We start from the raw sequence: 27,628 nt of genomic DNA, 5'->3' as shown, positions 1-27,628 counted from the left end.
GTCAGAATGACATGAAACTCAGGATACTACTTTCCCATGAGCCCCTAAGGCTCTGTTCAAAATGGGCGATGACCACTAGGTGGCGCTCTTTAAACTGAAGTATTTTATATCTCCACATCGGTTGGTCGGATTAACATGAAAGTTGGTAGAATTATTGTCAATGCCCTCCTGAGGATATCCGTTGAAGGTTTTACCGATCCGACACTAGGTGGGGGTCTGGTGGCAGTCTAATTTAATATTTGGCACTGTGCCCACACCGTAACACTTATGGATATGAAATTGACAGGGGTGGTATAGACTGGCCCCTGTAACTCACACACCAAAAATGACCAGCAGGTGGCGCTATTATCAAGACAAAAAAGTTTTTGGCCAATAACTCCCACATAATATGTCGCACATTTTTAAACCTTTTATCTACGTGTTCCCTGAATTCAGCTGAATTGTGTGATGTAGGCCACACCCACTTTCATGCTACATTTCCATTCGCAAAATGTTGCAAACATACTTTTGCTAACTTCTCCCAGGTAATTTCACCGATTTGCATCAAACTTTGCACACAGCATCTGTGGACCCTCCTGACAAAAAGTTGTGAAAAGAATTTTGATATTCCAAAGAATACTCAAGTTATTAAATAACAACTTCCTGTACATTTTGTTCCAAACAGACAGTCTTGCATATCTTACTGAAATACGGTCCCATTACCACAAAACCTTTGCTAATTGTGTTCCATGGCCCGATGACAGTTTGTGCAAAATTTGGTGCAAATCGGCCAATAGGTGGCGCTTTTATTGCTAAATGACGAAAGAACCGCTTGACTGCATTCACTTTTGATTGTAAATGCAGGCTTTCTCCAACAGAGGGCTGTGCTGGCTGGCTAATGGATACAAACCTCCGTTTAACAGTCTGTAGGGCCACGCAGTGTAGTTGTCTCATTATTTGTTCTTCATGTAGATTGCAGGGAGTTGCTGACAGTTCTTACTTTCTGCAAGGAAGTGGTATCTAAGAGAGTAGCCCGTAAGTTCAAGTAGTAATAGCTGAATAGTGATCAAAACCCACCTTTCATCTTTTCTTTTAGAGCCTTGAACTCTTCAGCGTCTTCCTCACTGCGACCCCAAACAAAGAATCAGGAATGGAATGTTTATTAAAACTGAGAAACAAAAACTATCAAACAACCCTAAATTATGTTAGTATATTTGTATAAAATTAAAGTCATATTTTTATATTTATATTTGTATTTACCTTTGGATAATGTCAGCAAGCGAGAAGACAGTGGCATCATTCCCATCCAGACTTTCAGTGTCTCTGCAGGGGTGGACCTCCACAGACCTAACCTCCTCCTCCTGTTCCCTGTAACATGAACACAAACAACCAGGCATCTTTAATAATCTGGTCAAACTGATAAATTACATTCATCGGTGGTTTGTAATTGCAATGATTCAGCTTGTGAGTCATCTCAGCTCCTGCTGAATCAATTGATCCAGTTCCATACAGCAGTGTCAAAAATCATTCCCTTGTTCATTCTTTCAATATTCTCTACATATCAAAAACCCTGAGTTGTAAATTGAGATTTTAGAAACAATCATATCATATAAATCATATAAACAATCATAGATATATTGGGCCGATAATTTATCAGGCTGATATATATTACACACGTGATGGCGGACGTCACAGCAGCGTGCTCCTCAGGTGCTATAGCGTTTGCCAGAGTTCGCTTAAAACCTGAGGTATATAAGACTGTTGATGGTAAAACAATAGTGGAGGATGAGCTTTTACACTTCCTTGCTATGAAAATAAGTACATTAAGTCAGGACGAGAATGTCCTGCTAGCCCCCAACAGCTTCGACTCAGAGTGGATTGAAACCTCAAAGAAAACGCTGTTTGAGCTCTGTCCTACAACGCAGCGGAACATCTCGTATAAAGGTGCATAGAAAGATGCCAATAACATAAAGAGCTGCCTCAAGGTGCTGAACGAGTGTGGGGACAATGTTCCAAGATTTCTATCTCACTATTTGGATGAGTTGCCACCAGTGACTTTCACAAACATGGATGTATGCGGCCTACTCCGGAAAGTGGAGCAGCTACACACCGAGGTCTCATCCGTGAAACATGCACTACACCTGCAGACTGAAATCAGTGAAGGGCTGCGCGCTGTCACGGCTGATGTGAACCGCCGGGTTGGTGCCCAGGAGAACTACGCTGACCACGGCTGTGCCGGCCACATTGCATCGGTGAGGCGTCTGGGCGCGGTGAATGCTAGCGCCGCGGGACCCACTAGCGCAGCGGCTGCCAGCGGTGCTGACGGCTCGGCGGGGGGGACCGAAGCGCCAAGAGATGAACACCGAGAAGGAGATCCACAGGGACTGCCACTTCTAGCTGTGGAGAGGGATACACCAGCAGCTGCCTCGGGTGTAACGATGCCTTCACCTGGGTCTCCAAAGTGGAGCCAAGTAGTGAAACGAGGGCAACGGAAGTGCACAGAGTCGGCCGATTACGCATCGGTAAATCGACATTGGGGCAGAAGAAAGCTGGTAAAACTATTATGGGCACTGGAGCAGCTGGAGGGATCAAAGTGGTAACAACGAAACTGGTGAGTGTTTTTGCCAGTTCTCTCCAGAAATAGACGCTGAAACTCTGCGTGCTCATCTTGAGGAGAAACTCTGTCGTGAGGTGTCATGCCAAAGAATTGTCACCATGAATAGCAGATACGCTTCATTCAAAATATCCGCTGAATGCAAGGATGTAGGTGACATGTATAACCCGGAGCTCTGGCCGGAGGGAGTGTATGTATGGCGCTTTTATGAACCTCGTAGAGCCGGATTCATTGGCACTAATGTTAACGCTGTCGGTTTATCTGCTGGGGTTTTAAATACTGGCATGACAGCGCAAGTCTGATGTTGCTATGGAGATAAGCGTCCTGTCTTACAACTGCCGTCGCCTGCACTTGGATCAGAGCGCAGAGGAAAAGTGCGCCGCATTGTTGTGGATCAGTTGTTGGAGCACTGTGACATTCTGTGCTTACAGGAAACTTTTCTAGCTAAGCAGGATCTAAAAGGGCTAAACTCAATTAATGACAATTTCCATGGTGCTGGTGAGTCCACCACTGACCTCAGCGTGGGTATAAAAAGGGGCAGAATACCAGGAGGTGTGGCAATTAGTGATGGTATACTCGATTCCTTTTACTGACTCGAGTTTGTATGAGTCACTCACTAAAGTGAATCGGGTTTTCGAGTCACTTGAGTCACTTGAGTCAGTCACCCAGAGTGTGTGCCACGGAATGCGAGTTTCTCAGGTAAGGGAGGGGCTCTACGAGCTGGGAGGGAGAGCGAGTTAGCTGTGAGCTACGAGTTGCAGCTACAGAGTCCTGAACGGTGTGGAGCAACGAGTTTCACGGGTAAGGGAGGGGCTTTACGAGCTGGGAAGGACAGCGAGTGAGCTGTGAGCTGGCTTGATACATTTATGCAATTGCAGTTAGAATAACAGTTGTGTGGCATGTCTTCTCTTTGCAGTTAGCTGGCGGTAGTAGCGGTGAGTCAGTGAACAAGTTAATGGAGACAATGACTCGTAACCCCCGAGTCAGTAAAAAGAATCTCGAGTTTTGAACGATTCGTTCATGACTCGCACATCACTAGTGGCAATTCTGTGGAATAAGAAACTGGACTCCAGTGGTGAATGTCATTAGGCTTGGTGTGGACTGGTGTATTGCCATACACTTGACACAGCTTGATAAGGAATTTGTCATTTTAAATGTCTATACCCCATATGAATGCCAGAATAATGAAGAAGACTATATGAATAAGCTGGCGTTTATTAGTTCTTTCTTAAGCCTCTATGGTACTGTGTTGCCCTCAGGCAACGAACCCATTTTTGGCCTGTCACATCTCCACAATACATCCCTTTGAATGATGCAATACTTTAAAAGAGTGGGAAGACCATAAGGAACCAATAACAATGCTTTAATTTGTCACATGACCTTCAGGAAGCCATCTTGAAACCTCTTTTCCCAGACTTTTTCAAAGAAAACAGCTTTGCCATTTTGCTCCTTAAAAAGTGTCTGAAAACATAATTTTCTGGCCCTTTTCCATCGTGAAAAAAATGCACACTCATAGATGAGTAAACTTTAATTTTTTATAGTTAAATGCAATTTAATTGCTCATTAAATAGTGGAAACTTGTTAAAATGCAACTGTTGCCTTGAGGCAACAACGTACCATTATTGAAAATTGCCTATGTTGCCTATGTTGCCAGCGGTGCTGACGGCTCGGCGGGGGGGACCGAAGCGCCAAGAGATGAACACCGAGAAGGAGATCCACGAGAAGGAGATATTAGCCAAGAAGAGGGTAGAAATCGCTCTTCCACTTGAGCATAGTGAGGATGAATGTGAATTAAGTAACAATGAAGATGAGCTGCAAGAATACTTGACAGGAGAACTTGAGACTGATGAGGAGGATGAGGAGGATGAGAGCGAGAATCAGGATGAGGATGAGGGCAGTGAGAGCGCAAGTACAGAGACAGGTATTTCTAGTACAATATGAGATAGATTCAGTGCGCTAAACACTTGAGCTACCTTTGCTTCACACCAGAAAAAAACTGCTTCGTGCAGTACCACAAGCAGTGAGGGGCATTCATTCAAATGGGTTGTTCCACAATGCCTACAGGCAACATTTAGACCAGAAACCATTTAAAAGAGTTATTTTTATGTTGCTTTTACATTTAAAATGGAAAATTAATTGTAACCTGTTGAAGTTTTTTAATATTTTACACATGTTAATGAAATAAATGATGTTCAAATTGAAAATAAAACTTTTTTTTTTTTTTTAAATTTATGCACCATTATGGTACAATGTTGCCTACAGGCAACGAACCCCAAAAACTTCCAAAAATAAAAAATAAAAAATAAAAAATTCTTTAGATTAGGTTTATTTAGTCTATTTTAAGACATAAAAACACTCCAAATATTTTTTTCCTAACTCGCATCATAATGTGTACCATAGAGGGTTAATAAATGAGCAATTTACTAGTGTCTTTATTGTCAGGGATATGAATGCAGATATTTCAGAAAGTAGATCAGTATTTGCTAACCACCTGAATCATCTCTGTAGAGATAATAATCTAATACTGTACAGTAGGGAGCTGTTGCCATCTGAAAGCTACACATATATAAGTGAGGCATGGCACACCACATCCTGGTTAGATCATTGTCTCTCAACAGCTGATGCTCACACTTCTTTGGCACATATAGAAATTTTATATAACTCATCTACCTCAGATCACATTCCTGTAAAGATGGTTATTAGATGGGATAATATACCTGACACTGTAAAATGTGCAAACAGTTTTATTCCAGATCATGTGGACTGGCCCTCTCTTTTAGAGGAAGACATTGCTTCCTATTTTACTCACACTGATCAACTGTTGAGCAACATGTATCTGCCAAGAGAGGCACTCATCTGTAAAAATACTAACTGTTCTAACATTAAACATAAAACGGATATCTCTGCAGTGTACATTGATATTGTAACAGCTCTACTTAAAGCCAGTGAGCCTCTTCTTAAAACAAAAATGAAGGGGAAAGCTAGACCTGGCTGGAACACATATGTGGCTGAATTCTATACGGAAGTCTGTAAAGCTACTAAATCTTGGGCAATGGCTGGTAAACCAAGACAGGGACCTATCTTTGAATACAAGAAGCATACAAATGCAAAATATAAATATGCTATACGTTACATCAGTAAAAACAAGCAAACTTTGAGGGCTGACTCCATGGCCAAGAAACTTTTAGATAAAAACAGCAAAGCTTTCTGGAAAGAGGTAAAGCGTGCTAATAATTGCAAACCATCCTTACCATGTACAGTAGATGGAGTCTCTGGTGCAAATGCAATTGCTGCACTCTGGCAACAGCATTATACTAAACTATTTAATTGTGTCCCGACTGAATGCTATCACATAGATAATGTTGAAGGTGTCAGTACAATTAAGACCCATGAGGTGTATCAAGTGATCAGAAACCTATCAGTCAATAAATGTACAGGTATGGATTCTATCTCTGCTGAACATCTCAAATTTGCCAGCTCAAGGTTAGCTCCTCTGCTTGCCCTATGCTTCACTGCCTTCATGGTCCATGGCTGTCTTCCAGACTCTATGATGACAGTGCTGCTGGTCCCTGTTGTCAAGGATAAATCAGGAAAAGTATGCAGCTCAGACAATTACAGACCCATTGCTCTTGCTAGTGTATTGTCTAAAGTTGTTGAACAAATTCTTCTTGAAAGAGTCAATGCATTAATTATCTCTGCAGAAAATCAATTTGGCTTCAAACCTAAGCACAGTACGGATATGTGTATCTATGTTTTAAAAGAATTGTTGAGTAACTACAAAAGAAAAAACTCATCCATGTTTATGTGTTTTTTAGGCATTTGACCGCGTGAACCATGGAAAGTTACTTAAAAAATTGAGCGAAGCAGGCGTCCCAAAATACATAGTGAGAATCCTGTCTCATTGGTATGCTCACCAAACAATGCAGGTGAAATGGGATAATTGTGTATCTGCTCCCTTTCAAGTCAGTAATGGAGTCAGACAGGGGAGCATTTTATCTCCAATTTTATTTAATTTTTATATGAACAGTCTGTCAAAAGAGTTAAAAATGTGTAAAACCGGCTGTATGTTTGGCAGTACAGTGGTGAACCATCTCATGTACGCGGATGACTGTGTGCTACTTAGTCCGAGTTCAGCTGGTCTGCAGCAGCTCCTTAATGTGTATTCCTTGTATGGAGAGCAACATGACATAAAATATAATGATGTAAAGAGTGTTATTATGATCTCCAGAACAAATTAGGATAAACATATGGTTTTCCCTGACTTTAAGCTGTCAGGTCATGTTTTAAAAACCTGTAGTCAGGTGAAATATCTTGAATCACTGCCTTCCCTCCTCAGAGGAAGGGGAGGGACTAGGAAGTAATTAAGTTCACCTGGGAGTTGGGGGAAGAAAATGTTTGTTCAGGTAGACAAAGAAAGCGTGGAGGAGAGAGGAGGAAGCGAGAGTAAGAGGAGATACCCAAGCTAATCGGCGCTAAAGAGGAGTTAAACACTTGAGAAGGACTAAACGCTATCCCGGAGTGTGTATCAATCCATCTGATGTCTTTTACGCGGTACTCGGAGCGTACAACCAGTCCGAAACCCGGCTCAACCAACTCTACAGCTAAGTGGTCTCGGCCTGTTGCTCTCCCGGCTTCATCACCCCTCTCAGCTACTGTCTGGTCTTTCCTCCCCAATACAGCCAATGATATGGCTTTTTGGGATTTGCATTTTGAATTTGGATTTGTTATTTGGTTTTTGCAATCTGTTGATTTATTGTCCGATTACCTTTGGTTTTCCTACAGTGATTTATCTGTTTGATTTTTGATTCGTCTAGCGTGGTGAACAATTAACTTTTCGTTTTCAGTCATTTTGTTGCCCAGTGTTTTGTTTGGGTTAATTATCTGTAGTAGCTAGGGCCTTGAGCTAGCTGGGATTTTGTATGGTGTTGAGTTGACAAATGTTTTGGGTTTATCTTTGTTTTTTTATTAGAGGAATAAATGGCAGGCTGCCTTGTGCTCCTGTCTGGTGCCCAACTTTTGCTTAGCAAGCATCTTTTTTCAGCCCTACGCTACACATGTGATCACAGACACACTGACTGATGATGAGGACATTCTGCGTCAGTCTCGCATGTTACATGTGCAAGCAAATGTACTGATACGGAAATTTGGCTGTTGCTCTGATGACGTGAAGCTGACTCTGTTTAAAGCTTATTGCACACCGCTATACACTGCACATCTGTGGTCAAATTATAAAAAACCGAGCCTTCGGAGACTGCAAGTGGCATACAATGACTCTGAGAATTTTGTTAAAATGGCCCAGATGGACCAGCGCCACCGAAATGTTTGTGACTGCTCGAGTCAACACTCTCCAATCTGTCTTAAGAAACATCATGTTTAAGTTCATCTGCCGTCTGAATAACTCAGAAAATCAGATTGTTTTGGAACTGACGAACATTGCATTTAGTGCAATAGGGAGTGATTTCAGGCACAAAATAAAGATCATCTTGCGATGGGATCACACCAGCCAGGACGCCTATCACCATGTTTACATTCTGACCCATTATTACATTATTGAATGAGTGCTCACAACTCATGAGTGGAACCACACCCATCTTCAGCTTGGCCTTCATTTTTATCTTACACACCAGTAAAGTTTCCTGACTGCATCTTACACAGTTGTGACGCTATCATGCTGACAAAAACATGCCCACAAACAGACAGGCAGATAGGCAGACAGACAAACACATGACAAAGTCCCCAAAATTGCTTCTGTGGTAATTACTGCTAAAAAAAGTGTCTCCAGGACCACAAATGTGGGCCAGGGTGCAAGCGCCCGTCTTGGAACTTGACCTTCATTTTGATCTCAACTACATACTTGTGAAGCTGTGACTGCTTCTTGCACAGTTGTGACAATATTGCGGTGAAAATCTGAATGACTGAATGAAAACACCTGGCAAAATACTCAAAACTGCTTCTGTGGTAGTTCCCACAATGACGGTCCAGGACTACATTTAAGAGTGAATCGAAGACCCCATATGAAAAGGAAAAACGGGGCCCCCTGCTGTAACCATACCTGAGAGTGGAGCTTGTAGGTGAGCTTTTGGTGTTCAGGCCTTATTCTACAGGACTCAATGGGCCACAGCCTGAAGAAACAACATGGAGTCTCTGCCATGTAGGCCCACCACACAAACGACAGGCACTGAGGTCAGATGCAGTGTATTCTAGGCAGGGACCTGGGTCTCCTGACCCCTGGTATCACAGACTGGTCCAAGGGATGTGGAAATTCACATCTTTGTTGGGGAAGGAACTGGAGGATGGAGCTGCGCCAACTAGATATAGGTGGGCTCAGCTCGACTCATAGTGCCTGTTCTGAAACCAAACTCCTGGAGAGGGGCTGGACTGTCTCCATCTCTGGACTTGCTCAGGGTGACAGGCACCGAATGGGTTTAGGGAAACTCACAAGCTCCAGGCTGATTGCCGCAGTGTTGGACTTCTCCCCAGAGAATGAGAGGGTCTCCTCTCTGTAAGTGCAAGTCTCTGAGAAGATGGCTCTGACTGCTTATGCAATGAACAGCAGCTGGAGTACCAGGCCTTCTTGGAGTCCCTGGGTGCCATCCTGGAAAGGGTTCCATCTGGTGACTCTAAAGCAATGTTTCCACCAAGCAGTCCGAGTTCAGTTAGGGTCAGTTCCTTACACATTGGAATGGTTATCAATGTTTTTTCATTGTCAAAAGTTCCATTCTGTTATTTTGTTACCCTTCTGTTGAGGTACCTAGCATGGCGATCTTATACTGAAAAGTGGAGCTACAGTGCAGACCACTGATTGATCAGTCCAAACAACCAGAGTTATCTTGTTGTCTGCGCTCTGATGTAGGATTTCCCAATTCCTGTTTTTATCTTCTGTCTTTTTGCCTGCAGCCTTTTCTCAAGCAAAGCTAGTTTACCTATTGTAATAAGCAATATTTGTGGTCAGGCAAAAGAGAGAGAACAGCAGAGCATAAGGAATGTGTGGTCAAGCAAGAGAGAGCGAATAGCAGAAAAGAAATGGTGAATGCCAGCAGAGCAGAGGAAAAAGGGTTAGCAGTGTGTGTATTGTCAGTTGGGCAGTGATGTACAGTACAGGTCACAGTGTGTCAGTTAATAAATGCAGCAGTTTCTCAAGAGTTAAGACAAATCTCCCCTGTTGTTTCCCAGCTGCTGGAAAAGTGAAAGGAAGTTACCCCAAGGCCAGTAATAACCCCCCAGGAGTACTGTCCGTATTGGAAACACAAAGCAGAGCTGGCATTTACTGTAGGTACAGTACTCCGAACTGAGGTTAAGTACAAAGGGTGGACTCGAGAGCCCTCTCAGGTCTGGTATTATGTGCCTTAAGGCCTGTACTTCTATGATATATGTAAATGGCATTTGACTCACAGAAAACGCAGTGAGTTGTTGTACACTGCATCACACGAGGCACCATTATCTAGTGCTTCATGCAATATTAATAGGGGTTTTGGGTTAAATTTGGCTATCAATAATAATTAATGATTATCAGGGATAATTATTAATTATGATTAATAATAAGATCCAATTTACATTAGATCACCTCTGGGCACCACCCCCTGTTTGTGACTCTGGTTAATAATTAACTTAATAACTACAACCAAAATTACCATAACAGCTTGTAATGGTCAAAGGGTTTTGGAGTTCTTGACAGAGTAGAGGTTGGCAACAGTCACTCTTGTACAATATTAAGTAGAAAGCATGAAGGTTCAAAAAGTATTTTATTTAACACAAAGATGAAAACACACACTAACATGTACTATATACAGGTGTGTGTGTGTGTTTGTGTGACGTGATGCCAGGTTAGAGAAGATGGTTAGTTGCATGCAAAGACCCTGAGTCTGTGTTAAGCATCATTCATTAATGTCAAATTAGCTGTCTAGCAAAGCAAACTACCAAGAACCTGACCTGAGATCACAATAACACCCAAACAGTGAACTAACACATAGATTGAACACATTTACATTTAGGGCATTTTGCAGACGCTTTTGTCCAAAGCGACTTACAATAAGTACATTTGTCACAAGAAAGAAACCACAACATATCACCAACGATAAAGTAGAAAAGAAAAGATAGAAACAATTCAAGCCCTCATCTGAGCAAAGTAGCTGCTATTTATCAAGGCTACCATAAGTACAAAAGTGCTATGGTGTAAGTGCTAAGGGTAAGAACACACAAGTGCATATAAATTATTTATTTGTTTAGTTTTTTTTTTTTTTTGGGGGGGGGGGGGGGGTCATACTATGCGGGGTCGAGTTGAAGTCTGAACAAGTGAGTCTTGAGTCTTCTGCGGAAGATGGTGGGTGACTCTGCTGTCCTGACATTGGTCGGGAGTTCGTTCCACCACTGGGGTGCCAGAACAGAGAAGAGTCGTGACTTTGCTGAGCAGCCTGAGCACCATGGTCCAACAGGAAGCCAGTGGAGGGGGGTCACATAGGAGAATTTGGGTAGATTGAAAACAAGGCATGCTGCAGCGTTCTGGATACGTTGCAAGGGTTTAGTTGCAGAGGCTGGGAGTCCAGCCAAGAGAGAGTTGCAGTAGTCCAGGTGGGAAATGACCAGCGATTGGACCAGAAGTGCATTACATCAACCAGAGTTAAAAGTCCTGTGCTTAGCCTTGCTATGCTATGCTATGCTATCTAAGCCCAGTTCAACGATACCAGTCTTTGAAGAAAAGGTGCTGGTGGTTGCAGGAGAAGGGTGGGATTCCAATGTTGAACAATGCTGTTCTTGCTGTGCAAGATCTGACGAAAGACAGCAGAGGAGGAAACAGTTTGCTCCTTTCCCTTGCAAGGATAGCAGCTCGGTGCTAACTTGCTTGGTGTGCCTCAGATTGTGAAGTTAGTTGGTAAGCTTTGCGTCGCAGCTGCTGGTGCTAACTGATATGGAATACTAGCAGGACCTTGTGTCGCTGCAGTGAGGAGAAGTTCTTTGGGCCTGCTGGGAATGTAGCTTGTAGCTCTCAGCAACTGTTAGGCCTAGAAGAATCCAGGAGAAGAGAACTTGAGGGCAGGCAGCCCCGTGGGGAGAGAGGTGGAGAAGAGAGGCTTGAGGAGTAGAGCGGCTGAAGGAGTAGAGAGGGAACAAAGGAAGGAGCTGGAGTTCTGGTCAGAGGGGGGTCTGTCACCCTGACCAATAGTAGCTCAAAGCTGAATTTGCACCTAGGTTTGAAGACTGGGGAATTCTGGGAAACTGAGTTCAGTACAGAATCCATTTTGAAATCCACAATGAACGACTTCATCTGTGGGTCCCAACAGAATCTTTTCAGAGAAGCTTTTCAGATTGGTAAAATTCTATCAAGAATCCTACCTCACATAAAGTCAATGCTGCAAATAGCTACTGCAGCTGAACCTTTACTTTGTAATTTCTGAGGTTTGGAGAAGGCTTTGGTCAGTTTTCAAGTGTGGAAATCTTGACTAAAATTGGAACCTCGACTCAAAGGATACATCTTCATACGAACTGGAGATTGATCATTTACTGTTCTGTAGGATATTATGTAGGTGTACCCCTTTACATAAACATTTTGTGTTGAGATCTAGGTTTGGATCTAGTTCATGCATTTTAAGATATTGCGATCATATTGACATTATCCTGATTTTTCAGATCAGATCTGTCTACCCAATTTTTAACAGAATTTTAATTACCAACGCTTCCAAAAGTTATTTCCTCCAACAGCAAGATATCATCCATTACAAGATAGAAGGTACCATACTGTATATTGTCCCGATTAAAATCTCCTTCAGAGGCAAATGTGCAATCTGTGAGTTTGGGAAATTTAAATAAAATGTACTGGACTTGACTCTTGTGACAAGTGCCATTTAGAAAAGACTTTTATTGATAGACAGTTAGGAGAACTCAAAAAACCTCTGATCACAAACAAAGAGCATTTTGAGCTCCAACTTCAAATCCAATTTTAGCTCAAATTCTGATTTTCACAAACAAATTAACACTTTTTTTTCAAGATGTAAACCCAAAGATTGAGCCCTACAATCAGGATGGAATCATACTGCAAACACACACACTCACAAGCCAAATTACACAATAATAACACAACATTTACCTGAAGCTCATAAGGTCTGTGTAGAGGAGGGGGGGCAGGAAGAAGGTTAAAACCAGTTTCCAAACCTCAGTACTCCTCTCCATGTCACCCCACCAGATCTGAGATAGCAGAGACTACAACAGAGAACAGCACGGTTACTACAACAGCTCCCAAACAACATTACCCTTACTGATGACATTAATTATTACATAAATATCAATTTGTTATACCCAACCTTGGTATGTATTTAACATATACTGTAACTTAAATTTTGACTTTGGTATTCCCAATTCAAACTCAGTAAGCCAATTATTTTGCTGCACTTTTGTCAAATATATACATGTATATACATATAGTACATACAATATATGTACTATATGTAAATGTTTGAATGCAGTGAGTACTCAAGTGCTATGAGACGCAGGAAGCTGATAGCAAAGTTCAGGAGGTTTATTCTCTCCGGCAACAACATTAGCTAGTCACTACGACCAATAAACTATGGCTTAGACAACAGAACTATATATAGTATTCACAGATTCAAGATTCAGGAAACAGATATGGCAAGTCTTTCCTCACTCGAATCAAGGGTCTAAGGACAGAGGATGTCGTTCACTGTACAGATTATAATGCCCATTGATTTTGGGCTATATAAATAAAATTGATTTGATTTGATTAGATAACATTAACATTAAGATTCAAATGCTTGACAAAAACTGAACAGCAGTCTTACAGTTCTCCGTATCCCATGCATCTCCTGAAGCTGATACAGTAAGCTTCTTAATCATTTCTATGATGGGACATCGCGTTCTGTTCAGATTATATATAATTTACTAGCAAATAAATGTATCACATCACATACAAGGGACAGATTTCCGGTTAAATCTCAGTCCCTGAGATGGGCTGCCCTCACGTGGACTGGCCTCAATAGTAGGTTATGTGATGCATAAACACTGATTGATTTAAATATGAATCAATATAAATGTATTGCCCTTGATGTTAAGAAAATACACAATTATTATGTTATTAATGCTTTATCAATCTGGAAAATTGCATCCTTCAGTACTAATGAATTAATAGTATAAAATGTTAAAAATAAAAAGTGTTTTACCAACAATAGTGTTTTACTTAATATATTTTTCTCAGAAGTGTGTAGATTACTGTGTGGTTTCACTGTTTAGATGGGGTGACTACTTTTCAGTACATAAGACAGGCAGCTGACAATTATTTTAGCCAAATCTGTATTCACACTAAGGCCTGGGCAATATATAATCAATACAACATCAATATATCGTCAATAGACATGAATACAATCAGAAAATAGTTCAATATAATATTGATAGTATCATTCATGATTTCATCAAAAAAAACAGCAGACAGAAAGAAGGAAAGAATAAATTAAAAAATACCATGAAATTCATACTGTTTATTGTAATATGGCAAGTTTCTTCGAGGGTCTAAGGACAGAAGATGTCATTCACTGTAAGATTGTAAAGCCCACTGAAATGTGATTGTGATTATGGCATATACAGTATATATAAAATTGATTTTGATTTATTTCATTAAAAATCTGTCATCCTACTGTAAAGCAGGTGTACATTATGATTTATCACAACTGGCGCCCCACCGCAATCTTGGGCCCATAGTGGTCGGGTCCCTGCAGAGTGGCGCCCCTGCCTCGGGGGGTGTCCTTACTTTATTTTTTTGGAAGGTGGCAACCCTAATGATAACCAACTTTACTTCTCAACCAGGAAGCAAGTATCTAGTGAAAATCTACTGTCTGTTTTGTTTGTTTTTCCATGTTTGCATTGAATTTTTACATGTAGTTCATGTGTTCTTCTTGGTCAGCATATTAAGCCAAATTAAGCTCATTTCAGTTTTGAAAAAAGAGAATGAATGACAGCTTCTCTACCTGAACACCATCGTGGCTGAAGAAAAGGCGGGCATCAGCCGCAGTGGCCATCTGCAGGCATGTTGCACCACCCCACACTGGAGACTTCCTTATAAGGAGAGTGAAGGAGCGACTTTCACTGTTCTGGTAACACTCACTGAATACATCTGAACACACAAACAACAAACATTATTATTTTTTCTCATTCATAATTTCTACTAGGTTGCTAGGATACACAGTTTTTGGAGGCATATTTATGTCTTTATTATAGACAGTAGAGACATGACAGAAAATTAAAGCTGCAAGCAGCGATGAACGGGCCCTCGTAGGCCACGCGCATCGGGGCGTGCTCCTTACCCGGACCCATTGCCCCGTTATTGTGCGCGCATGTCTTAACTGATAGCCAAAAACGGTTTTCTGTTGATAATAGCGCCACCTGGTGGTCATTTTTGGTGTGTGAGTTACAGGGGACGGTCTATACCACCCCTATGAATTTCATATCCATAAGTGTTATGGTGTGGGCACAGTGCCAAATATAAACTTAGATTGCCACCAGAGCGCCACCTAGTGTCGGATGGGTAAGACCTTCATCACCTGGCCTCAGGAGGGCATTGGCAATAATTCTACCAAGTTTCGTGTTAATGTGACCAACCGATGTGGAGATATAAAATACTTCAATTTAAAGAGCGCCACTAGTGAGAATCATTCATTGGCTATATTAAAGTTCTGTATGCGAATCCAGGAGCAATTGTCCATCCATCCATCCATTATCTGCCGCTTATCCGGGGCCGGGTCGCGGGGGCAGCTGCCTGAGCAGGGATACCCAGACTTCCCTCTCCCCGGACACTTCCTCCAGCTCCTCCGGGAGGATCCCAAGGCGTTCCCAGGTCAGCCGGGTGACATAGTCACTCCAGCATGTCCTGGGTCTTCCTCGGGGTCTCTTCCTCCCGGTGGGGCATGCCTGGAACACCTCCCGAGGGAGGCGTCCAGGGGTCATCCGATACAGATGCCCGAGCCACCTCAGCTGACTCCTCTCGATGTGGAGGAGCAGCGGTTCTACTCCGAGCTCCTCCCGTGTGACAGAGCTCCTCACCCTATCTCTAAGGGAGCGCCCTGCCACCCTGCGGAGGAAACTCATTTCGGCCGCTTGTATCCGGGATCTTATTCTTTCGGTCATGACCCAAAGTTCATGACCATAGGTGAGGGTAGGAACGTAGACTGACCGGTAAATCGAGAGCTTCGCCTTTCGGCTCAGCTCTCTCTTCACCACGACAGACCGATACAACGACCGCATTACTGCGGCCGCCGCACCGATCCGCCTGTCAATCTCACGCTCCATCCTTCCCTCACTCGTGAACAAGACCCCGAGATCCTCCACTTGAGGCAGGAACTCTCCCCCAACCTGGAGGGAACAAGCCACCTTTTTCCGGTCGAGAACCATGGCCTCAGACTTGGAGGTGCTGATTCTCATCCCAGCTGCTTCACACTCGGCTGCAAACCGCCCCAGAACATGCTGGAGGTCCCGGCTCGAAGGAGCCAACAAGACAACATCATCTGCGAAAAGCAGGGATGAAATCCGGTGGCTCCCGAACCAGAACCCCTCCGGCCCATGACTGCGCCTAGAAATTCTGTCCATAAAAATAATGAACAGAACCGGTGACAAAGGGCAGCCCTGCCGGAGTCCAACATGCAATGGAAACAGGTCTGACTTACTGCCGGCAATGCGAACCAAGCTCCTGCTCCGGTCGTACAGGGACCGTACAGCCCTTAGTAGAGGGCCCTCGACCCCGTACTCCCGAAGCACCCCCCACAGAATGCCACGAGGGACACGGTCGAATGCCTTCTCCAAGTCCACAAAATACATGTGGACTGGTTGGGCAAACTCCCATGAACCCTCCAGCACCCTGCTGAGGGTATAGAGCTGGTCCAGTGTTCCACGGCCAGGACGAAAACCGCATTGTTCCTCCTGAATCTGAGGTTCGACTATCGGCCGAATTCTCCTCTCCAGTACCCTGGAATAGACTTTACCAGGGAGGCTGAGGAGTGTGATCCCCCGGTAGTTGGAACACATCCTCTGGTCCCCCTTTTTGAATAGAGGGACCACCACCCCGGTCTGCCAGTCCAGAGGCACTGTCCCCGACTGCCACGCGATGTTGCAGAGACGTGTCAGCCAAGACAGCCCCACAACATCCAAAGACTTGAGGTACTCAGGGCGGATCTCATCCACCCCCGGTGCTTTGCCACCGGGCAGCTTCCGGACTACCTCGGTGACTTCGGCTTGGGTGATGAATGGATAAACCTCCGAGTCCCCAGCCTCTGCTTCCTCTATGGAAGACGTGTCAGTGGGATTGAGGAGATCCTCGAAGTACTCCTTCCACCGCCCGACGATATCCCCAGTCGAGGTCAACAGCTCCCCGCCTCCACCGTAAACAGTGTTGGCGGGGTGCTGCTTCCCCTTCCTAAGGCGCCGGATGGTTTGCCAGAATTTCCTCGAGGCCGACCGGTAGTCCTTCTCCATGGCCTCCCCGAACTTTTCCCAGGCCCGAGTCTTTGCTTCCACGACCGCCCGTGCTGCAGCACGCTTGGCCTGCCGGTACCCGTCAGCTGCCTCAGGAGTCCCCTGAGCCAGCCAGGCTCGATAGGACTCCTTCTTCAGCTTGACAGCATCCCTTACTGTCGGTGTCCACCACCAAGTTCGGGGATTGCCGCCACGACAGGCACCGGAGACCTTACGGCCACAGCTCCGAACAGCCGCGTCAACAATGGAGGCGGAGAACAAGGCCCATTCGGACTCAATGTCCCCAGCCTCCCTCGGGATCTGGTCAAAGCTCTCCCGGAGGTGGGAGTTGTAGACTTCCCCGACAGAGGGTTCCACCAGACGTTCCCAGCAGACCCTCACAGTGCGTTTGGGTCTGCCAAGTCCGTCCAGCTTCCTCCCCTGCCAGCGAAACCAACTCACCACCAGGTGGTGATCAGTTGACAGCTCAGCCCCTCCCTTCACCCGAGTGTCCAAGACATACGGCCGGAGGTCAGATGACACGACCACAAAGTCGATCATCGACCTCCGGCCTAGGGTGTCCTGGTGCCATGTGCACTGATGAACACCCTTATGCTTGAACATGGTGTTCGTTATGGACAAACTGTGACTGGCACAGAAGTCCAACAACAGAACACCACTCGGGTTCAGATCAGGGAGGCCGTTCCTCCCAATCACTCCCCTCCAGGCAACACTGTCGCTGCCTACATGAGCGTTGAAGTCCCCCAGCAGAACGATGGAGTCCCCAGTTGGAGCACTCTCCAGTACCCCTCCCAGGGACTCCAAGAAGGCCGGGTACTCTGCACTGCTGTTTGGCCCATAGGCCGAAACAACAGTGAGAGACCTATCCCCGACCCGGAGGCGCAGGGAAACGACCCTCTCGTTCACCGGGGAAAACTCCAACACATGGCGGCTGAGCTGGGGAGCTATGAGCAAGCCCACACCAGCTCGCCGCCTCTCACCGCGGGCAACTCCAGAGTAGAAGAGAGTCCAGCCTCTCTCAAGGAGTTGGGTTCCAGAGCCCAGACCGTGCGTGGAGGAGAGCCCGACTATCTCTAGCCGGTAGCGCTCAACCTCCCGCACCAGTTCAGGCTCTTTCCCCCTCAGCGAGGTGACATTCCATGTCCCCATGGCTAGAGTCACCGTCCGGGGATTGGGTCGCCGGGGCACCCGCCCAGGACAGCCACCCAAATCGCACCGCACCGGCCCCTTCTGAACCCTCCTGCGGGTGGTGGGCCTACTGGAGGGCGGGCCCACGTCGCTCCTTCGGGCTGTGCCCGGCCGGGTCCCGTGGGCAAAGACCCGGCCACCAGGCGCTCGCCTGCGAGCCCCAACCCTGGGCCTGGCTCCAGGGTGGGGCCCCGGTGACGCCATTCCGGGCGACGTACGCTTCCTAGATGTGTTTTCAGTCATAGGGGGCTGGAACCGCTCTTAGTCTGACCTGTCACCTAGGACCTGTCTGCCTTGGGAGACCCTACCAGGGGCATTAAGCCCCGGACAACATAGCTCCTAGGATCATTCAGGTACTCAAACCCCTCCACCACGGTAAGGTGTCGGTTCAAGGATAAATTACGATAAAGTCCACTATTCATCATATATCACTTTATGCAGATGATGTACTCTTCTTTATCAGTGAATTATCACAGTCGCTTCCTCATATCTTTAATTTATTCAGGGAGTTTAGCAGTCTCTCTGGATATATGTCAGAAGGGTCCACAGATGCTGTGTGCAAAGTTTTGTGCAAATTGGTGAAATTGCCTGGGAGGAGTTTGAAAAAGTAGGTTTGCGACATTTGGCGAATTTGCAAATTGAGTTCTGGCGAGAAAGTGGGCGTGGCCTACATCACACAATTCAGCTCTATGCACGGAACACGTAGATATAAGGTTTAACAATGTGCGCCATATTATGTGGGAGTTATTAAGCAAAAACGGTTTGTGTTGATGATAGCGCCCCCTGCTGGTCATTTTTGGTGTGTGAGTTACAGGGGCTGGTCTATACCACCCCTATCAATTTCATAGCCATAAGTGTTATGGTGTGGGCACAGTGCCAAATATAAAAGGAAACTGCCACCAGAGTGCCACCTAGTGTCAGATCGATAATACCTTCATCAGCTATCCTCAGGAGGGCAGTGTCAATGAGTGTACCAAGTTTTGTGTTAATGGGAGCAACCAATGTGGAGATATAAAATACTTCAATTTAAAGAGCGCCACCTAGTGGTCATGGGCCAAGATATTACACAGAGCCTTAGGGGCTCATGGGGAAGTAGTATCCTCAGTTTCATGCCATTTGGACATACCAATGTGGAGATATGCAACACTTCCTGTTTGGAACGAAATCTGCAGGAAGTTGTTATTTAATAACTTGAGTATTTTTTGTAATATCAAAATTATTTTAATAACTTTTTGTCAGGAGGGTCCACAGATGCTGTGTGCAAAGTTTGGTGCAAATTGGTGAAATTGCCTGGGAGGAGTTCGAAAAAGTAGGTTTGCGACATTTCGCGAGCTAGTGAAAAAAAACGCCAGGCGGAAATGGGCGTGGCCTATATCCGGAGATTCAGCACAATTCACTGAACGCGTGGATATAAGGTTTTTGAAGGTGCGACAAAGTATGTGGGAGTTATTAGCCAAAACGCACTTTCCTTGATAATAGCGCCACCTAGTGGTGCACGTTCACAACAACAACAGATTATAAAATTTTTCGTCAAGCCTAATGAGTTTGCCAAATAAAATCGCGTTTTCATTCACATTGAGGCAGTGAAAAATGCGATCATTAAGGACAAAGGAAAATAATAATAATCATTCGAAAAACAATAGGGACCTCGCAGGTTCCCTGCTCGGGCCCTAATGAGGTAGATAGACAGTAGTCTTGCAGGAACAAAGCTATACCTTAAGCTATGGGGTTGTCTTGGGCTTTAACTTTTAGATAAAAACAATAAATAGATGTATTTCTTAACTGTCCATTAGTAAATGACAGTTTCCAGTTTAATATTATGGAGCATATAGATGAGAAGTCTACACACATAGAGAACAAAGCAGCTTTGGGTCTGGCTCACCATGTGCCAGGTTCTCAAACTTCTGTGCCAGTTCCTTCATAGCAACTTTGTTCTCAGTTTCACTCTCGAGCTTAGAAAGCTCCCTCAGCATCTTACATGCACCCAAAGCGCTCAGCACTGACTCCCCTGCCTGTCAAGGAAATACAGAAACACAGGATGCCAATTAACACCAGCTCAAATGAAACCAAATTTGATGACAACTTTGAAAAAATGGCAGCTTTGTAACCTCAATGAAGTTTGCTGCACATGGTGGTCAGCCTTTTTTTCACAGCACACTAAAATGTCATCACCTGAAACTGGTTAAGTTTAACATTTACAGTGTCACTTGATCACAGCCTAAACTTTTCAATTTTGAAATTAAATGCCTATATTGATTAAATGAGGGTGTAGAAAATTACAGGCTAGTCTCACCATCTCCCAGAAGTAAACAGCCATTTCACTGCGGTTCTGCAGGACAGCCCAGATGAAGAGGGCTGCCCAGGGAGAGAGGCAGCGCTGGTCTCGGTACACACACTCCCCCAGCAGCATCTTATTAACTTGCTGAAAGTAAGACAAGACACAAGTGAGGCAGTCAGATCAGAAAAAAGATTATCTCTCTTACAGCTGACAATCATGCATTATTAACGTATCTATTTCAAATTGTGCCAACAGCTTTTCCTGTTGTTTTAAGTAGTTTTGTATGGGGAAATTTTCATAAAGTAGTTTCTGTGTCTCTCTTCTTGTCAGGATCATTACAAAAATTCATTTGAGGGGAGATGTTAACTTTTTAAAAAGGTTTACCCGTAGGAGTTCTCCATTGATCAAGCATTGCACTCTTATGACATTGTCTGACTCATGATAGACAGTCTAAAAAAAGCATCAACATTTCCTCTAGCCTCACGCAAAGATGATAAACAGGCTACAGGTAGGATCACTTCTTTGTTACTCCACACACCAAGATTTTTCAATTTTCAAACTATCCATCCATTACTAATAACCGCTTTACCTTTAGACACATACAGACAACCATTCACACTGACATTTAAAACAGGACAATTTAAAATGACCAATTAACCTTAATTTCTTTTGACTGTGGGAGCAAGCCAAAGCACCCAGAGGGAACCCATGCAGACACAAGGAGAACATGTGCTGCCCTGACCCTGCGGGCTCCAGGTGGCTGGCAGGTTCTAGCCCAGAGAGTCCTGCAAAGAGGTCGCTACTGCCAGCCCATTAATCAAATATAGCAGCCTGGTCAGTGGTCTACACTTGTTGTAATATGATGTAATGTGTAATTTCTTGTGCGGTAGTATAAAGAGCGAGAAAAGTCTGTGTCGAGGATTTTCCCCCAGGAGATCAGGCTTTGAGTCCCATGTGTGACCAAGACCCATGCTGAAATGTACCAACAAGGATGAACTTTTATACCTGATTAAATCATGGTTTAGGCTTAAATTCTGTTGCACCAAACTTTAAAACTTACTTAAAATTAGGAAAGATTAAATTTGAACCTCTCTTTAAACCTCAGTTTAGTTTTTTCTCTTAACCTAGATAGATTACATTTAATTCTGTTGCACCAAAACTCCAACTCCAATTTAAACTGTGATCTAGTATTACCTTTAAACTTACACTTTAAAGGTTTAACTTAAACAATGCTGCTGAATTTCCAAAGATGCCGGTTCAGCAAGGAAACTGTTGAAGAGCTGAACAGGAAGACTGGACCAACTGTCAGACAGGGCAATGAAAGAGATGCACATAGCTAACTAATAGGGCAAAACAACAAAACTAGCAAACAACATGACATTTTATTAAGAAGTCAGCTGATTTTATTCATGTATTTATTTAATTTGGGTAGCAACTCCATATCGATTCAACTCTGTTTAACTCTGGTTTACATAAATTAACTTGGCTTTACTAAACAGAGATTACATTTTAATGGTGCAACAGAGCTCTGCTTAATTTTAAATCTGTGTTTACTCATTTTAAACCTAGTTTTGCTAAACTCTGAGTAGAACTTATGAATTAATCCTTGTTGGTGGAACACAGCCTAAGTGTGAAGAGCTGTTTTTTTTTTCAGTAATGTTACATAGGGAAGGTTATATAAAATGATGTAACATAAGTTATGCAAGTGATGTGACTGAACTCATGTGGGTAACGTCTTTATTTTAACCCAAAGCAAGATCTATTCCCAAACCTATCCAAGTAGGCTAGTTGTTGTGCCTAAACCTAGATAGAGGGAGGGATCAGTGGAGCATCATAGTTTGAAGCTTAAGGCCAGTATGCATATATGTATATATGTATATGTGTGTGTGTGTGTGTGTGTGTGTGTGTGCGTGCATGCGTGCGTGCGTGTGTGCGTGCATGTGTATGTGTGTGTGTGTGTGTGTGTGTGGAAATACTATTTCTTTCATCACAATTGATAATATAAGCCTACAAATATGAATGAAAAGTTGAATCTTTGAAAAATGTCTATGAATACTACATCAACTTAGTATTTGGTATTTCCCCGATAGACTTTAATGATAACATGCACTCGACCAAGGCATGGAGGTAATGATGGTCAGGTCTTCTTTGATCTATTAGTATATCTTGCAAAGAATTGAGGTGTGTTTGGGCTCATTATTCCTGCTGCAGTTTACGGAAACGGACCACAGCCACGTCAATCTACACAGAGCAGATCGAACCGGACAAGAAGTAACACAGTGGAACGGCATGGTGCATCCAGTCAATTTGCAAATAAAACACCCTGTGCAGACTCGGGATCTACAGCACAACAATATTGGAAATATTAACAATAAACACACTTAAAACAGATAAATAATGAAACGATTTAACAACGTAGCCTCAAGGCAACGTAGTTAAAACCTTTTTTCTATTTGTGAAAATACAAAAAAGGGCCATTTTACAGCTTTTTTTTTCTTCAGCAAGCCACTTGTTGTAAATTGTAAATCTAACATTATTGTTATTTTTCTTTTTTTCACAAATACATTAAGGTTTCACAAATCTGAGTCTCTGGAGTCTCCTTATTGTGGTCCAGATTTGACTAGTCTGATTTGGACCCCGATCTGATGTTGTCTAGACATGAAAAAAGGCTATGAAATGGCCCTTTTTTGTATTTTCACAAATAGAAAAAAGGTTTTTAGGTAAACAGCAGATAAATGCTTAAGTAAAAATAAATAAAAGTCAGGATTATCAAACCCTGTGATGTCCCTGGTCATATTGGAATATTGGTTACTTTTTAATATGGAGCAGGTAGAACCACAGCAAATAGGTAGGAACAGAAATATGACTGACTTTACCATGAGCAAGGACAATAGGGGAAAAAATGCTAGAGTTAAAATGATCAAAACTTAGGATTGTAGACCAATTACAGACCGTGCCATTGTATAATTCATTGTCATTTCATCTTCCCCATAATTTTTGTTTTTCAGTCCATGAACTGGCTTGAGAATGACTGAACAGCGCCATCTGTAGGTGGTGTGCCACTTTTAAGGTTGACTGGAAAATTCCAATAAGAAGCTTTGAATCTGACGCTAACTTCAGTATCGTCTGTTGCAGTGTGGTGGAAATCTCTGCATATGTCTTGCCAGTTTCAAAAAAGTATTTTATTATATAAGCGTATGGTCACAGTGTGGCCATGGTGTCGATTCATTGACTTACAATCACTGTGTGATTGTGGTTATTCAGGCTTTCTTTCACACTGAACTGTTGGTGGGTGAATTTGCTGCACGCTTATCAAGTGCAACACACAAAGAAGTCAATAACTTCTGGGTCACACAAATCGGACAAACTAAATATCAAAATCAAGTTTGGCCCATGGATCGTTTCTTCATTTCCCTTTATTTGATCTGAGCATAAAACCGAAGTATGAAAAACAAACCCTTATTTGTTTTGCTGTTATCAGATTCATAAATGAATAACAAAACAAACAATTGTTTTTACATTTTCCGATTTTGGATTCCCAATTAATTATTAAAAGAACGAATGATACACGGATTCGTTACCCAGATATGCAATTGTACTCAAGAACGTCTTAATAAACTTTGCTGTTTAAAATCACTAGAGTTCCTTGCTCACTGACCTTGAGAGCCCTCCTTGTGCTGGTGCTGTGGTCCAGACCCAGAGGTCCATAGTAGAAAGGCTGACAGACATCCCCCAACAGGTCCCACAGCAGGCGGGACACCTGCAGCATCACCAAATACTTCATTACAACTGCATATTGTACAGAGCAAGGATGCTTTCAAGGTGATTTGTCATTATACAACACAAGGTTGCATAACAAAATGAAAGTAATGAAACTTGATATAATACAGACAAACAAAAGTAATTACAGTTATTAGTTTGCTGTGTTTCAAAATAGCTAAATCAGACTCAGGGTGATAAATATGGATAAATAGTCCATAAATTCACAGTCACCAGATCTCAACTCAACTAAACGACTATTGGAGATTTTGGAGCAATGTGTCAATCAAAACACCAGATGATATTATATGGTTGGAAGAATGCTGTTCATCCCACTGGTTGAGTTAGAGTTGAACATTCTAAGTCTAAATACCATTCAATCTGTTCAAGATGCTTTTGGTGACAACACCTTAATAAGACACTTAGGACTTTTTTTGTAGGGGAATGGTGACCGTTGCAAGCAGCCCTCTTTCATGGGTTATGAAAAGCTTCTCTTTCAGTTAACTAAATACCTGCACATATGAGTTATTTTCTGTGCATTATTGCCTTCTTCTCAAGTTTTTCTAGCAAAAATAGTATTTCATTTAATTCTTGAAATGCATTACAATCTATTTCAAGAAAATGCATCCACTGTATCAATTCAATGATGTGATGCAACAGAATTATGAGTGAAATAGCGTTGGATGATGTGGTTCCATAAACAGCTTCAACAACTGTTTGTTTTATTCTTTCTATTGTTAATGTAATAAGCCTATTGTAGCCTGACAAGATAACATGTTATTAAATAAAGTAAGAGAGCTGCATATAAAAGTATTACCATCAGCAGTATCATCATTATCAGTAACCACCCAAAACTAATTATCAACACAATCCTTTACTCATCAAGTCACAGTTCAATTGAACACCATTAACAGTATGATAACCTGCTATCAGTCCATCTTAAAGGTTCCTCCTTGCTACCCCTTTGACCATTCTCAACTCATCTTCCTCACCTCGAATAGGCTAAGCTCCATTGCTGATGCAGGTCCAGTTAGTGCACTCTGGGGACTCTTCAGAGGTACTGTCACAGCTCCATCCAGGTTAGGCAGGTATCCAGCCACACCCTGCCTCTCGCTCAGACGCCTCTGGAGCAGAATGTAGGCCAGTGAGCTGTCTGACAGTGAGTGGTACAAGTTTTCCAAGCGCCGGTATGTGAGGTAGTCCAGGACATTCAGACCATTTTCGCAGAACAAACGCACAAACTGGGGCTTGTCATTGATCAGTGCATCTGTCATGGAGTCTTCAAGGTCCTCGTACTGAAAATATAATCACCTCATGAGCATTATGAGATTAAAACATGCAGGAATACATTCTAACCACTTTCTGTAGCAGGTTTGGTACTATTGCAATGCATTTAATGAAAAATAAAATCAGCATGTGTAGTCGTATAAGTGACCAGAAAGAGAGCATCATTTGCTATATTTAGCTTTCAATACCATAGTATCTCCTATGTAACATTTGGAGCTCTCTCAATTTCTATTAAAGAGCACAACACCAATTTTACACATCAAAGTCTACGAGTAGCAAAGTTATGATGAAAGACCAGTAGTTCAGACAGAGAATTCAAACAGCTCGTATCATGTCTGTGCAATCATTTTGGCCCTGTACTTCCCTGCCCACCTCGTCATCTGTATCTCGTTCTTTCATCAGAGACCATACATACCAGTGCACTTCATTTGTTCCTTGCTGGATTGTTTCGTCATTTGCCATGTTGCTTATTAGTTTCTTGCCTAGTACTGGTTTTAGAGGATCAATTATTTCAACTATTACCTGGACCAGCTTGCCTGTTACCTGCCTCTTTGTGCCATCCAGTAAACTTTGCTCCATTAAATCACTGAAATTATCTCCCTGCCTTTCACTTTCTGCATTTGAGTTGGTATCAAAAGGAGAAAGAGAAAGGCAGGGAGATGAGACTAAAGAATAAACCAGCTGTGTCACACTCAGGAAATACAACTCTGTATTTCCTGAGTGTGACACAGCTGGTTTATTCTCGCTCCACAATCACTGGCTCATTCAGCAGCTGCTTGGCTAACAGCTGACTGCAACCTGACTTTTTACACAATAATTCTGCTGATATGTTCATGCTAACAGTGTTTAATGTGCTGTAGCCTGTAAAAACAAGTGACACCTTAAACTTTTAGCGTTCTCCCGGTACACTGTGATATCACAAATCCTTGTTGATGCCAGGTGTATAGAAGGTAGTTTTGCAGTAGTTTTTCAGTTTGAATCTGACCTTCCATTGTATGTCTCCATCGAAGAGCTCAGTTTTGGCGATGTCCACTCGGTTCCAGGCCACAGCCAGTTTCAACTCTTCAATGTACTCACTGGCTTCACTTGACACACGTTTACTCGCTCAAAAACACACACAAAGGTGGTATAAGAGGCAAAGGTAAGACATGATAAGACTGACCGGGAGAATATCAAATGGCAAGAGAACACTAGGAGAAAAACAGAGACGCACATCGATTGGGGCACAACTTAATGACACCATAAAATGTGGGTCCCAAGGTGAACCCGGTTGAGAACCACTTATCTTGAGATCTCTATTAGCTTTCCTCTTAAATCTTAAATCTTTCCTTTGAACTCTAGCTGTCACTACTGACTAGGCACAGACCCTTGTCTTACATATTAAAAGCGTAACTCCAGGAAGCTGCATGTAATTTGATAAATGGCCCCCCGTGATGTCACAAAAGGCATTGTACAACTTTTTTCCACATACAGTAGTACTCCCTAAGAACTGTAAACACACATTTTAATGATTAAAATTGCTGGATTTACCATTTAAGGGTCTGATATGATCCCAACATTGCAAAACATAGACCCATTTTGTCTTAAACTGAGATGACGTCCCTTCTTGACGATTGTAACACCCTCCTCACCCATTTTAGCAAACCTTTACTGGATCACTTACAAGTTATTGACCAGTCATCTAAAATAACTTGATATCATTACACTGGCTTCCCATAAAAGCCGATTCATGATTCCTGTGATCACTTATAGAACTCTGCAGGGTCAAACAGCTATCTACATAGAGACACATCTACTTCAGCCCCATGGTACCTGTAGATCTCACTGATCTTCCTCCTCTTCTGATCAAGGTTAATTGGTTATAACTCACTCCAAGTGTAAATCTAAAGGAAACTGTGCCTTTAAAGTTGTGGCCCCTAAAGTCTGGAAAACGTATTCAGGCTCGTGATTGTGTCATCCCTTTTAATTCATTGATATTTCTTGCAGTTTTTTTTGCTTTTTTTAAAAAAAATCTGTGTTTTATGTTATATTTCTATCTGTGTTATTTTTTCATTGTT

At 43.0% G+C, this 27,628-nt stretch overlaps 1 protein-coding gene across 1 annotated transcript in view; it reads right to left on the bottom strand.

Annotated features, from left to right (window-relative positions):
- Positions 1 to 27,628, bottom strand: part of trpm4a (transient receptor potential cation channel, subfamily M, member 4a) — an 82,467-nt gene that overhangs the window by 18,479 nt on the left and 36,360 nt on the right. The window contains exons 9-17 of the mRNA XM_073462512.1: positions 26,557 to 26,675; positions 25,277 to 25,579; positions 24,184 to 24,285; positions 20,541 to 20,669; positions 20,130 to 20,259; positions 14,563 to 14,708; positions 12,675 to 12,787; positions 1,240 to 1,347; positions 1,057 to 1,103 (exon numbers count right to left, since the gene is read on the bottom strand). Of these exons, the coding sequence (XP_073318613.1) occupies positions 1,057 to 1,103; positions 1,240 to 1,347; positions 12,675 to 12,787; positions 14,563 to 14,708; positions 20,130 to 20,259; positions 20,541 to 20,669; positions 24,184 to 24,285; positions 25,277 to 25,579; positions 26,557 to 26,675 (1,197 nt within the window). The remainder of the gene's footprint in view (positions 1 to 1,056; positions 1,104 to 1,239; positions 1,348 to 12,674; positions 12,788 to 14,562; positions 14,709 to 20,129; positions 20,260 to 20,540; positions 20,670 to 24,183; positions 24,286 to 25,276; positions 25,580 to 26,556; positions 26,676 to 27,628) is intronic.

Source organism: Pagrus major, chromosome 24 (genome assembly GCF_040436345.1).
Source record: "Pagrus major chromosome 24, Pma_NU_1.0".
In the NCBI taxonomy this organism is placed as follows: domain Eukaryota; kingdom Metazoa; phylum Chordata; class Actinopteri; order Spariformes; family Sparidae; genus Pagrus; species Pagrus major.
This window is presented reverse-complemented; position numbering and strand designations above follow the sequence as displayed.